The sequence below is a fragment of the Colobus angolensis genome, unplaced genomic scaffold, assembly GCF_000951035.1.
Source record: "Colobus angolensis palliatus isolate OR3802 unplaced genomic scaffold, Cang.pa_1.0 Scaffold224, whole genome shotgun sequence".
NCBI classification, from domain to species: domain Eukaryota; kingdom Metazoa; phylum Chordata; class Mammalia; order Primates; family Cercopithecidae; genus Colobus; species Colobus angolensis.
The window spans coordinates 6899922-6914811 of record NW_012115422.1 but is presented as its reverse complement, the minus strand read 5'-3'; the positions used below and the strand labels follow the sequence as shown (position 1 = coordinate 6914811).

At 36.8% G+C, this 14890-nt stretch overlaps 2 protein-coding genes across 3 annotated transcripts in view; both read left to right on the top strand.

Moving 5' to 3' along the window:
* The window catches only part of ZNF385B (zinc finger protein 385B), a 588375-nt gene that overhangs the window by 10386 nt on the left and 563099 nt on the right, over positions 1-14890 (top strand). The window lies entirely within an intron of this gene.
* The window catches only part of CWC22 (CWC22 spliceosome-associated protein), a 64212-nt gene that overhangs the window by 10456 nt on the left and 38866 nt on the right, over positions 1-14890 (top strand). For both annotated transcript variants that reach the window (XM_011944055.1, XM_011944056.1), the window contains exons 2-4: positions 3932-4071; positions 9456-9523; positions 11551-11661. In XM_011944055.1, the coding sequence (XP_011799445.1) occupies positions 4045-4071; positions 9456-9523; positions 11551-11661 (206 nt within the window). In that variant the 5' untranslated portion in view covers positions 3932-4044. The remainder of the gene's footprint in view (positions 1-3931; positions 4072-9455; positions 9524-11550; positions 11662-14890) is intronic.

The following is a 14890-nucleotide window of genomic DNA, read 5'->3' as shown; positions in this document are numbered from 1 at the left end:
AACAGTTTCCATCTAGTATCATTTGCCTTTAGCTTGAAGAACTTATTTTAGCATTTTTTTGTAGTGCAGGTTTGCTGGTGATAAATTCTCTTAGTTTCTCTTAGTTGTTGTTTTTTGTTTAATCAGTAAATGTGTTCATTTTGTCTTCCTTTAAAGAGTGCTTTTTCTGAATTCTAGGTTAACTGTTTTTTATCTTTTAACACTTTTAAAAATTGTTTCACTATTTTCAAGTCTCGTTTCTTTTTTTTTTTTTTTTTTTTTTTTTTTTTTTTTTTTTTTTTTTTTTTTTTTTTTTGAGATGGAGTCTCGCTCTGTCGCCCGGGCTGGAGTGCAGTGGCCTGACCTCAACTCACTGCAAGCTCCGCCTCCCGGGTTTACGCCATTCTCCTGCCTCAGCCTCCCGAGTAGCTGGGACTACAGGCGCCGGCCACCTCGCCCGGCTAGCTTTTTTTGTATTTTTTAGTAGACACGGGGTTTCACCGTGTTAGCCAGGATGGTCTCGATCTCCTGACCCCGTGATCCGCCCGTCTCGGCCTCCCAAAGTGCTGGGATTACAGGCTTGAGCCACCGCGCCCGGCCAATTCGTTTCTTTTTCAAATGTTTTAATATAAAAATATATAGAGATGTAATTTACCATCTTTACCGTGTTTAAGTGTACAGCTCAGTGGTAATAAATACATTTATACTCCTTTTATTTCCTTCATCTTCCACGCCCCACTCCCCTTTCCGGCCTCTGATAACCACCAGTCTGCTTTATCTTCATGAGATCCAGTAAGTTTTTAGCTTCATATAAGTGAGAATATGGTCTGTTTAGTTTCTGATGAGAAGTCAGAAGTAATTTGAATTGTTATTTCGTTGTATATAATATGTTGTTTTTTTCTTTTCTGCTCTCAAGATTTTTCTCTTTATCTTTGGCTTTAACTATTAACTATTCTGTTAAGCGTATTCAGTGAATTTTTTATTTCATATATTTTTCAGTTTTAGAATTAGTTTGGTTCTATTTTATCGTTTCTCTTGGCTGAAATTTCCCAGGCATATTTTTCTTTGCATCATTCCATATGTTTTAAAAACCATGGTTTAAAAGCCTGGTATCCTAATTCCAGGATCTGGGTCATCTCAGCATTGATCTGTTTTGATTGTCTTTTCCCTTAAGATTGGGCCACATTTTTAAAATGTTATTTTAAATTGTCTCCTGAATATTGTTATTTTTATGTTATAGAGACTGTGGTTTCCTTACATTCCTCTAAGGAGTGGTAACTTTTTAGGGAGTTAACTTGGTTGGACTTAAATTGCAAACTCTAGTCTCTTTAGCAACAGTTCAAATCTTAGTTCAGTTCTTGGCAGGAATCTGTCTTGTACATGTGTTGGTTCAGAGATAGAGATGTGGGAACAATTTATACCCAGCATATGGGGTTCCCCTCCACTGACTCTCTCCCCTCCTGGATTCCCCCCTCAGTTTCCAGCCGCTGTGGTTGTCTCAGACTCTGTCCACTTGTTCTTCAAATGAGAATGGCTGCAGCTTTTCATCAGTTTTAGCCACCCTTGGGTGGTACAGACTGCAGCTTGCCCTCAGACTGAAGCTATATTAAATGGGATAACTCACTCATGTTGCTCCTTTCTCAGGGCATCTACTGTCCTCCAGACTGAGCCTGCTTTTGTTCATTCTCCAGTGCCTTCAGGTGGATGTTGTATGTTTGTCAGGAGTTTATGGTTGTTATTGGTGAAAGGATTGTCTTCAGTAGGAACTTCCTAGTCATTTCAGAAGTGGAAGTTCAGTTACTGTTTTAAAAAACTTGTTCAGAAGTGCCACATAAACTACCCAGTGTGGCCCTGGAAATCAAAACACTCTTATTATTTAAGTTCTTAGAGGAAAATAGTGTAATTTTTCTATGTATGAAACTTTCTAGTCTCGAACCTCTCTTTCCCCTTTGAAGCATGTTGTTTATTTGACTTTTCATAACGTAGGCTTATTAAGATAGTAACTCTTGCATGGTATCAGAATAGACGGTTAAAGTTAGAGGGGCATGCCTCTCCTCTCTGCTACTGTCACAGAGTCTGATTTTATGAAATGTTTTACATAACTTATTCTGGATTTTCTCAATTATTTATCTAAGGTATAGCATCCAGTAGGAAAAGTTACTCTGAAACTAAGTTCAAACAATAATGTCATAGTTGTGGGCATAATAAGGTTCTAGACAGGCTAGTCTGTGGGCATTAGGATTTAGGATCCAGAGTAATCTTTTTTTGTTGTTGTTGTTTTTTTTTGTTTTGAGACAGAGTCTCACTCTGTCACCCAGGCTGGAGTGCAGTGGCGCAATCTCGGCTCAGTGCAAGCTCCGCCTCCCGGGTTCACGCCATTCTCCTGCCTCAGCCTCCTGAGTAGCTGGGACTACAGGTGCCCGCCACTAAGCCTGGCTAATTTTTTGTATTTTTTTTAGTAGAGATGGGGTTTCACCATGTTACCCAGGATGGTGTCGATCTCCTGACCTCGTGATCCACCCACCTTGGCCTCCCAAAGTGCTGATAAACTTTAAAAAGATACATAAAGAAAAGATTTGGGTACAACTTGCCAGCCAAAAACAAGGTTGAGCTTTCTAAACAACTGCAACTAATTGAAGAAAGAGCCTATTAATAATCATATTATGTAAAGTTACTCACATTTGTCTATTTAACTATAGGCCTCATACATAAGCAGTGATGTGCTTTAGATTGCAGTTATATTTTATAGATTGATATGTTTGCCTTTACTAACCATGACACCATGCCAACCATGGTAATAGAAACATTTCTTGACTTAGTAATTTGTATACATCCCCATCTGCATTAAATCATAGCAGCTCTGTATCACTTTATAATATCAAGACTATTTGTATGTGTGTGCTGGTGAAAGGAATACTTAACAGGGTGTCCTTATTGTAGGTTTCTAGTTGTAAGTCTAACGTATTATAATTTAGTTGTCATAATTATAATTGAAATGGCTTATCTGACTTTCAGTGTTCCCTTTTAAAAGAAGGAATTGGACCAGATAATCTGTTATACCCTTTCTGACACTGAAATTAATTTTTTTCCAGTTGTATTCAGTTATTTTGGTACTAAGCACATTGCTTTCTCTGTATTCTCTGTATCTTTTAATCCTTTTATTTTGTTTTCTATTTTATTTTTGGGATTTTGTTGCCTTATACTATAAACCATTTAGATATGTACTTCCAATAAAATATTTGAATGCAAGTTCTTTGTGAACATAAGTATCAATTTAGCATCTTACACAAAATTACTAAAATTTACTTAGAATATTAAAAGACATCTGAAGATTTTAGATTTAATGCTGATGACTAGGTTTATTCTGAGCCAAATACTTAGTTCTCCTATGTGCATATGTCTGAAGCTTTGTGCCATTAATGGATCACATTGAGACATAATTATTGTAGTTTAGCACCTTAAATTTCTATGTGGATTGTATTTATTTCTTAATGATCATTATTGCAAGGATATTGGGTGTTTCATTCTTTGTCTATATAGAAACATTGGATTTTTATATTCAGTTTATATAGAGTTTCTCTTCTGTCATTGTTTCCTCAGTTTTTTAAAAAATAATACCACACTGCTATGTTATGATGTAGGTATGTATCTCCCTCACTGTGAGAACACTTTTAATACAGTTATAGGACATCTCTTTTTAAATTAACTTTTGTTCCCGTTGTTCCTTAGAATAAAACCTATTTGCTCTCTTGTTCATGGATTTTTTTTCTACTTATATGTGTTAGGTATACGTTATTATGTGTAACTACTTAAGGATTTTTAAATTATTTAGTTATTATATTTGTTTTATGGATTTAGAAAAATAAGGCGGTCAAATGTCCGTTGTGTAGAAAAAAGATCATTTTACACACTTTATTAGTGTTAACAAAGCTTTCTTTGGTGTATTTTGTAGGTGATGTTTGCAGACAGAAAAAGCAAACTGTCAAGGAATTCAGAGCATTGAGTGCTTGTTCTTTGGACCAGTTTGAGGAGTCTTTGATTTATTGGACCAACTGGCAACAGAACATGAAAAGTAGTGTGGCACAGATAAAAGTAAGTGTTTGAAACTTAAAACAGAGGATGTAAACTTATAGTCAATTACCTATTATTTAAAAATAAATGCATTTATGTAATTAGGACATTAGAGCCAGACAGTAGAGTGGCACTTAGATTGATGCAAAAGCAATTGCAGTTTTTGCAGTTTTTAAAACCACAATTACTTTTTGCACCAACCTAATACATCCATCTAACTTAAACAATTTTAAATGCAGATACTTAGCTCTGTGTAAGTATTAGTGCGCATGAGGGCAGTTGAGAGAACATAGGGGAGTGTGTGTATATGTGTGTGCGTGCATGTGTGTGTGTACACATGGATGCATGCATCAGGGCCTGCATATATGATGTGAGTGATCACATGTAAAAGAAAAATAAGTGACAAACAGTGCAGGGAAATTGCTGTGTATCTGTTTACAATGTGAGCCTCTTTTTGCGTATTTCTTATGAATAGATGGTCTCTTATTCTGTGCTATACTTTAGACTATGTGTTCATTTATTTAACAAATGCATATTGAGTTCTAGTGATTGTTCTAAGAACTTTGAACAAAATAGTGTTATATGTTATATTGATTGTTATATGTTATAGTGATTGTTCTAAGAACTTTGAACAAAATAGTGAATAAAACAAATACTTGTTTTCGTGGAGTTCACATTATAGTTGTTGTAGGGAGGAGACAAAATAAATTATAAACTTGGTAAGTTATATAGTATGTTAGAATGTTAAGTAATAGAATTGTCCTATGGAGAAAAGAAGTAGAATAGGGTAGGGGGATTCAACATTGAGGGGCTGCAGTTTTTAATAGAGGAGTGAGTAGGGCCCATTGAAAAGATAGCCATTTGAGCAGAGACTTGAAAATGTGAGAGTTAACTATGCCGATATCTGGGGGAAAGAGTGTGCCTGGCAAAAGGAACAGCAAAGACAAAGAATCTAGAGTGGAGCAGGTATCAGAAGGGGAGAATTGTAGGAGATGAGGTCAGGGCAGTAATAGGGACCAGTAATTCCATCTGCTTTCAAAACTGTTCTGCCTGTGAGTGGCCTTGGCAGAAGAGCAAACTACTCAACTTCCTTCTCTTTCCAGCTGCATGGATTTAAAACCAGGACATCACTTTTTGGGCCGTGGAGTCAGTAAAGGGGGAACTGTATTTTTATTTGGTTATAAATGTAGGCACTCCTCCCTTCCTCTCCTCTTACAGCTGTGCACACCTAAAGTTCCTTCTTTAATGAGAAGCAATAGATTGCAAGCTCCTTGACAGTAGGCCCTGTGGTAGGTGCTTATTAAGCTGAACTGATAGACTTGTAGAGTATGGCAACCTCTGCTGCAATCTTTTCCAACCTCTGTCAAGTGTGAGAAGACACTCACCCACCTCCCTGCTAGGTAGACATCCAGCCTTTGCTTGCATATCTCTTTTGGCACGGGGCTCACAGTTTCCTAAGGTAGTTCCATCTGTCAGTAACCCTTGTATATTGTACTGAAATCGGCCTCTTTGGGGCTTGTACTCATTGGTCCATTGTTACTTAAACAGTTAATTTATTGAGGACCTAGTAGGTGGCAGATTCTGTGTTAGGAGCTGGGGACATAAAGAAAGGAGACCTTGTGCAGAACTGGCTCTTGACAGAGCCGTGTTAGACAAGAGCACTCAGATCTTTACACTAATGCCTTTTACTCAAAGGGAGAAATGTTTAGCCTTTCTCAGACTCCTCTTTTGGTTCCTCTTAGCCTCTGCTTCTCCACGCTTCCCTCTTGCGGCCCAGATGGGTCTCCTGTGGCATTTTCTCCCTCAGCCTATGAGTGAGTGACTTCATTTAGCATGCCCTTGACACTTAGTGGCTTGGTTCTCCCAGCCAGCTCTCTTTGGTCTGCTTCCATTTCTCTCCTTTGTGTTAGCCACAATGGGTCCACTAGCTGGGTTGATGCTCATTCTTTCTTTAGGTGAAGCTCAGCTCTTCCTTTGATATTATGAGGACTCACCTGTTAGGTTCATAAGGCTTCAACTGAGAATCCCCTGTTTTTCCCTTGAACCTTACTGTAGCTTCCTTAGCAAGCTCCCTACCTCTTTCAGCCCCTCCTCGCTCTTTCTCTTAAAGTCTAATGGATCCTGAAAGCCACTGGACTCAGGCTTCTTGTTCCCCTTGTCTCCTCATACTGCTCTCTCTGCGTTGTTGGAGACTATGAGTTACTGTATGATGTCATCATATTTGTTTTGCTTCATGAACAATTTATAAAAATTTTAAAGGTAATTCTGACTGTGTAGTATTTTCAACTACTGCACTGACTTACAATCTAAACTCTGTGATAAAAGAGATGGGAAATTCAAGTTCTTAATATTTGATTCATACAAAAAAAAAAAAAAAGAAAAAAAGAAATGTATTTCCACTTCAAATAGACCCAAAAGTGATTTTTAACTTGGTGAAATCCTATTCATCTACCAAAGCCAAATTCAAGTCCCGATTTTCCCACTTTCATCCCTTAGCACTCTATGCTACAGTGATTGTTTCCTACTCAAGATCTCCTTTTAGCACTTAGTATGTGTGCCAGTCATTTGTTACTTGATCATATTTATGAAATCCTTCTTCTTCACAACTTCAATATTTTTGGTCTCTTCCTCTTGCTCACAACAGATGTTGCGGAGATGTGTTAAAAATCATTAGCACAGAATTGGGGCCTTCTCCTTAATGTAATCAAAATAATTTTTTTGCCTTGTAAAAGAAAAAGGAGGTAATGCAGTTTTATTGTTCTCTGTCTTCTCCCCCTTCTCTCCCCCGCCACCCCCTGCCTTCTTCTTCTTCTGCCTCTCTCTCTCTCTCTCTCTCTCTCTCTGTCTCTCTGTCTCTCTGTCTCACTCACTCTCATTCTGGGGAACATATAATCTAATGTGTTTAATTATGGAAATTTTTATAAGCCTCTCTGTCTCCTACAAGACCATAAGCTCCTTGGCCTTTCTTATCTATTGTAACCTTCAGAATGTCTACACAGGAAGGACTATGTTTTGTAATAAATGATCAGTATAAATATTGTATTTTATGTTACCATTGAATTTAATGAATCTCATGCTCTTTATTTGACCTAAGAGCTTTATGTGAAGTTTTATGGAAACCCATGTCATATATATTGAACAATTCTATTTCACGGTGTTGCTAAGTGAAATAAGTTTTAAAACTTTCTTATATTAGACACAGAATTTTAAAATGGTTGAATTTAGTGCAGAGTAACAGCTAAACTGTGGTACTTTAAATCATCAATTTTGATTACATGCTTATTCACCTATATAGATTAGTTAGTGGATACTATTCAAAAAATTCAATAGTTAATGAGACTATTTTGCATTGTACTTGTGATTATGTTAGACTCAAACTGCTGTTAATTAGATAGTCATAAAATCAGAGGAAGTTGGATCTTATATTTCTACTCAGAATAATTTTCTATTTTAAAATATATCCTTTCTTCATTAAGGAGGCAAGCATGTAAGTTTGCAGAACAGTTACTCATTGTTTGATTTAGTTTATCTTAGATTTCAAGATTAAGGTATGTTAAATGCTATTTTTCTTTACAGTATGGTTAATTAAAATTATTTTAATTCTTAAAAAAAGGCTTGTCAATATTTGAATGTTGACCAGTTACATAAAAAATTTTACCTATGTACAGAGGTAAACATTTTGGTTCCTTAATGTATTTGGATTTTTTTAATTAGGATATAGTCTCAAACTGGACTGTCTGTCTCATGTCAGTCTCATGTTACATGAAGTTACTTATTTGTATATTGATAGGAGATAAGAGGTACAAATCTTTTTTCGAAAGATTTGGAATAGTACTTATACCCTAAAGTAATGTTGTTCGATTCCCTAGAACCTACCATAGTATAATACATATCAGACACTCGATTGATGTTTGTTGAAAACAAAAACGAATTTTTTTAAATCTTTTTTTTTTTTTTTTTTTGAGGCGGAGTCTCGCTCTGTCGCCCGGACTGGAGTGCAGTGGCCGGATCTCAGCTCACTGCAAGCTCCGCCTCCCGGGTTTACGCCATTCTCCTGCCTCAGCCTCCCGAGTAGCTGGGACTACAGGCGCCCGCCACCTCGCCCGGCTAGTTTTTGTATTTTTAGTAGAGACGGGGTTTCACCGTGTTAGCCAGGATGGTCTCGATCTCCTGACCTCGTGATCCGCCCGTCTCGGCCTCCCAAAGTGCTGGGATTACAGGCTTGAGCCACCGCGCCCGGCCAAAATTTTTTATTTTATTTTTATTTTTTTAAGAGACAGAGTCTCCCTGTCTCACTCTGTTGCTCAGGCTGGAGTGCAGTGGTGCGATCTCGGCTCACTACAAGCTCTGCCTCCTGGATTCACGCCATTTTCCTGCCTCAACCTCCTGAGTAGCTGGGATTATAGGCGCCCGCCACCACGTCCGGCTAAATTTTTGTATTTTTTAGTAGAGGTGGCATTTCACCTTGTTAGCCAGGATGGTCTCGATCTCCTGACCTCATGATCCGCCCACCTCGGCCTCCCAGAGTGCTGGGATTACAGGCATGAGCCACTGCGCCCGGCCAAAAATGAACTTCTATAAACATGTTAGAGTCAGTTTCTTGCCGCTATTTTACCCGGTACTGAAGTTGTGGTTTTCATAAGCCAACGGAGATAGGAGGTAAGTACAATATCGTGGCTGAGGCAAGAGGATCACTTGAGCCTGGGTGGTTGAGTCTGCAGTGAGCCGTGATTGTGCCACTGCACTCCAGCCTGGGCAACAGAGGGAGGCCCTGTCTCAAATAATAATAATAATAATAATAATAATTACAACTTACTACATAGAAGTAAAATATAAACTAGGTGTCATCGAAAATTTGAGAATTATCTTTTTCTACCTTGAATTGTTTTGGCTAGAAAGAAGTATTTGGTCTACTAAGAATGATACAATTAATTTTAGGGACTCCGTGGAAAGGGTTGGGGAGGGTAGCGGTGGCAGTTAGGGATAAAAGGCTACACATTGGGGTACAGTGTACATTATTCATGTGATGGGTGCAGCACAGTCTCAGAAATCACCACTAAAGAACCTAACCACGTAATCAAACACCACCTCTTCCCCATAAAACTATTGAAATAAAAAATAAAATAAAAAGAAATAAAAAATAAAAGTAAATAGGAAAAAAAAAAGAAGTATTTGGTCCATAATGAAAACAGGTGCCTGCCACAGACAGGCCCATCCAGGATGGTCTGAAAATTTTGTTTTATCTTATAGATTGTTTAGGTTACATGAATTATTTTTAATGATTTAAAAAATGTTTTGATACAATTTCTAAAGTACTTCCAACTTTCTAAGCCATGTATTTCAGTCTATGTTTTTTAACATAAATAACTTTTGAAATGTTTTCTCCTTTTTTTCCTCTTTTAAAGCCTTCTTCTGGTCATGACAGAAGGGAAAACCTTAATTCATATCAGAGGAACTCCTCTCCAGAAGACAGGTAAATAGTTTAATGTGCTCTGAATGAAATGTAAATTTTTTTTTTTTTGAGACGGAGTCTCGGTGTGCTGCCCAGGCTGGAGTGCAGTGGTGCATGGTCTCTGCTCACTGCAAGCTCCGCCTCCCGGGTTCACGCCATTCTCCTGCCTCAGCCTCCCAAGTAGCTGGGACTACAGGTGCCCGCCTCCACGCCCAGCTAATTTTTTGTACTTTTTTTTAGTAGAGACAGGTTTCACCATGTTAGCCAGGATGGTCTCCATCTCCTGACCTTGTGATACGCCGGCCTTGGCCACGATGTAAATTTTTATAGTAAGGTTTATGTAATAATTTAGCTCTTAGATTTCTGATTTTAGGGTGGATAACTTCTTTTTAATGGTTTTATAGCCAATATTACTTGAATGGGCTGTAGGAGAAATCATCCTTAAATGACTCTTCTAGGAGTTTCTAGTAAATAATTCCAGATATTATGTAATTTTTATGTGAAAGGGAGTAATTTTTTATGTTTCAAATACTAATGGAATGAAAGTGTAAAATGGAAATCTGAGTTGAAATTGCACTATTTAGAAGTGCTGCTTTTGCTACTGTTAGTATTATCCCTTACATGTATGTAGCGCTGTATTGTCTTTAAAATGTTTTTATATAGATTATATCGGGGTCCCCAACCCCCAGAGCCATGGACCAGGCCACACAGCAGGAGGTGAGCAGCAGGCCTGCCAGCATTCCTGCCTGAGTTCCACCTCCTGTCAGATCACCTGTGGCATTCCATTCTCATAGGAGCACAAACCCTATTGTGAACTGCACGTGCGAGGGATCTAGGTTGTGTGTTCCTTATTAGAATCTAATGCCTGATGATCTGAGGTGGAGCAGTTTCATCCTGAAACCATCCCCTCACCCCCCACCATCGGTCCAACTTCTGTGGACCAGTTCTTCCACAGAACTGGTCCCTGGTGCCAAAACGGTTTGGGACCGTTGGATTATATCATATTATAATTATGTTAAGATCAGCGATCCAAAAATGTTACCATTAATGTGCATTATGAATTCATATTAGCACTATAATTATCTCATTTATGATCATTGAAAGACCATTAAGCATGTGGTCTATTAAAAATAATGACTGTAAAAGTAATTTTTTATGCCCATTAAAAATAATTTATGAAGGAAGAAGCACCCTTCAGACTTTCTTTCAGTTGTCTAAGCTTCCTTACTCCATATGTACTTTGTTATTCTACTCTGCTAAATATCTCTAAAAACTTTGCTGTGTGAGCATCAAGTTAATTGTCCTGATTCAAGATTACTTACTACCTTTCACCAACTGCCTACTCCCTATATATTAAAAAAATAATAATAATAACTCTTTACACACAGACACATACACAGGTATATGTGTGTATAACTTAATTGTAGATGTGTATATAAAATATGGATTATGCTACTGTATATCTATTATGTATATATTTAACTTCTCTTAAGGTTCTCTGATTTTATTGACTTTTAAGATTCAAATAATAGATCTGATGCTATCCATCCTTGTTTGCTAATAATTTCAATCCATTCTCATTGCTATCCAATAATGCATTTTAAAATTAACAAGTGATGAATATGGTCTTTTGGTGTGGAATTAAATTGATCCTTATGGAGGCCAACCAGTGAAATTGGTCTCATACATTCAGTGTTTTGATAAACAAGCCAACTGAGCAAAAGCAGCCATTTTTGGATAGTCTTTTTCATGCTAACTATATATGATATCCAGATATGTCTCCTACTAAGAACAAAGTGAATCAGGATAATTCACTAAACAAATAAGTTTGGTTAAGTGAATCCCAGGAGTTGTTCTGCTGTGTACAAACTGAAAGCTTTTGTAATTCTGATGGAATGAATGGGTGTTAGCAAAATGAGCTGTTACGAACAGTTTGACAAGATGTTGTTCAGTCAGAGAGTTGCTTTGCCCTTACCAATATATGACTTTCCTAAATATTTATAACAGTTGTTTTTAATTTGCAACTTGGTTTTCTTATTTTATGTTAGATATGCAGAACAAGAAAGATCCCCCCGGGATAGAGATTACTCTGATTACAGCAGATCAGACTATGAGCATTCAAGAAGAGGACATTCTTATGATAGTAGCATGGAGTCACGGTTAGTGTTCTGAATGTCTAACTTGTAGAAAATTATATTTGTTTAAACTTTCTTTATGCTATATTTATAATAAAACCAAAAATAATAGTAGCCAATATTAATTGGATGTTCTTAGGTGCCAGGCTTTCTAATAAGGGCTTCATGTGAATTAACTTGTTATTGCAGCAAATACGTGAAGTAGATACTATTATGTCTGCTTTACAACTGAAGAAACTGAGGCCTAGAGAAGTTTAGTAATTTGTTCATGTTGTGAAACATAATAGTGGCAAGCTCAAGTCTGTCTGACTCTAAAGCCCAAGCTCATTCATTATATTGTACTGCAAGAGGGGTTAGCTTATGTGATTTTTTGAGATTTTTTACTAAATGAAAGAAATTGATATTCTATGATATAGAGTAGTCTAAAGTTACTTTCCTGCGTAATGGCAGAGGGACATTGAGACTAAAGTTTCTAATTTGTAGTTTTTTTCTACATGTAAAGGATTCTTTCTTGAGCTTTAGAGAACTTGGTTACCCACCTGTTCCTCTGGCTAACAAGACTTACAAGATTTACTTGGTTGAGAAATGGGCAAGGGAACTGAATGGAAGGCAGATAGCAAGAAACGTTGGAATGAGAGTGTTTGGAAACTCTTAGGGGTAATATTTAAGAAGGGTCAGACATTAAGTGCCATTCACGTTTCATTGAAAACTTGGCAGAGTATTATAACCCCTTGTTATTGATTTGTGTTTATTTTCAATTCTTTTTCTCTCTTGTAGAAATTAGTAATAGTTTTTACAGTGAGAATACATTGGTCCCCATTTATCCATGGGGAATGTGTTCCAGGACGCCAGTGGATGCCTGAAACTGCAGATAATACCTGAACCATATATATACTATGTTTTTTCCAATACATACATACTTATGATAAAGTTTAATTTATAAATTAGGCATAGTGAAAGATTAACAACAGTAACTAATACTAAAATAGAACAATTATAAGAATATACTCTAATAAACATTATGTGAATGTGGTCTCCCTCTCTCAAAATATCTTATTGTGCTGTAGTCACTTATTTTTGGACTGTTGGTTAACCACTGGTAGCCGAAGCCTTGGAAAGTGAAACCACAGGTAAGGGGTGACTACTGTGTTAGAAAGATGTTGGCGTTTTAAACATTCCCTTTAAAACTTCACTAAAGGGCCTCTGTGTTTGCTCAGGAGAAAGTATAATGGAATTAAAAGTTACTTAGTACATGTGGGGAGAGACTCTCCAGGTAGAAGTAATGGTAGTCTCAAAGAAAGTAGTGGGACAGATACTTCAGATGCTCAATATAGGGAAGAGATGTCAACTAGAATTCTGCAGATGGACATACTCTCAAGTACTTAAAACAGAAGTCACTATATGGGTAGTATTCCCTTAACTTGCATGTATCTTTGCTTAGGAGAGGAGTAGTGATGCAGACAATGTCCAGGTCATTTGAAATTGACTTTGGAATGTCTGTATTTTAGACTTTTTAATGAGGCAGTGTTGCATAGTAGAAAGAGAATAGTTTCCATGTATATGCAGATTAGAGTTCAAGTTTTAGTTACTAGTTATGGAAATTTGGTGAAATTTCTTAACAGATTTCTTCTGAGCCTCAGTTTCCTCATCTATAAGATGATGATAACATGCATCTTGTCTGGTTGTTTAGATTTAAAAATCATATCTGTCCTACTACCATGTCTGAACATAGTAGATACTAAGAAAATTATAACTTATTTAAAATATTAGTTTCTTGAGCATATCAGTTAGAGTAGTGATAAGCGGTGAACCGGTGGGACTTTATATAGAAAACAGTGGAAGAGTTCAGGTGAACTATTGTTGAACGTGGTCGATTCTGAATGTATTTCTAATTAATCTTGCAAAACTAACATTATTTTAGTATTTTATAAAGGAACTATGATTTGTCTCTCTAACAACCATTTTCATTATCCCTTCGAAGACAACTTTCTGCCTTTGTCGTTGTTTTCATAAAACCAGCTTTCTCCTGATTTTCCTGTATTCCCTTATTAGTCATCTAGTTTCCAAAACTTGACTCTCATGTTTTATTGTTCACTAAGATCTATATCTTTTTTGATGTTTCTCAGATATTATTCACCCCTTTACCACCAATATTATATCCCCCACAGGAATTTTGACCACATTCCTCTGCAGTTTGAAGTTTGGAGCTAAGCACATTCTTTGATATCTACAGCCAAAAATTTCCTTCTCATCACTTTCTAGTATATACCTAATCCTATAATGTCAGATTATATTAACCTTCAAAATCCAGGCTTGTCTACTGTCACCTTAATGAAAACAAGTACTATAACCATAATTCATAAGCTAAGCTTTTTGCATATTTTCCCAAATACTGTTAAAACTCTTAGAAACTAGATACTATTTTTTCCAATTTACAAATAAGGAAATGGCTTTGAGTTTATTAAGTAGCTTAGCTGAGGTTGCGTTTAAACATCTGGTAGATGTTGAAACTGGAATTTGAACTCAGTTCTGGCTCCAAAGCCCATGTCTTTTTCGTAATTCCTGACTGTACTACTTCAGTATAACTCTATGTTAGGTCTAGTATACGAAAATGAAGTCTCATGTTATCCACACAGTCACACTGTGAAGTCAACAGGCTAGGTATTATGCAGAACACAAAGGCTAACAGTCTTTTAGACTCTTAGAGTATTTTGTTACTTCTGCACTTTACAAACACAATAATGGTAAGGATCTGATTTTATCGGCCAGCTATCTCTCTTACCTGGTATTTCTCAGAAGAATCATAACCAATGTCAGGAAATCCCTGCTGTAGCTACTCTCTTGGAACATGTATATTCACAAGAAGAAGCAACTCAGTTGCAAATTAGTGCAGAGAATTTAGAGCATCTGCCTTTGTGACTAATTGAGGTTTATATTTGAAATCACTCTTTCCCCTGTCTGTTCACTCTTGGTATATACAGATTGTATGTCCTCCCTAAGAGTCATTTAAGTCTCTTATACCTCAGTTTCCAAACTGTTCACTTGACCCAGCAATCTCATTACTGGGTATATACCCAAAAGAATATAAATAATTATATTATAAAGACACATGCATGTGTATATTCATCACAGCAGTATTCACAATAGCAAAGCCATAGAATCTGCCTAAATGCCCATCAGTGATAGACTGGATAAAGGAATTATGGTACTTATACAGGAATACTATGCAGCCATAAAAAAGAATGAGATTATG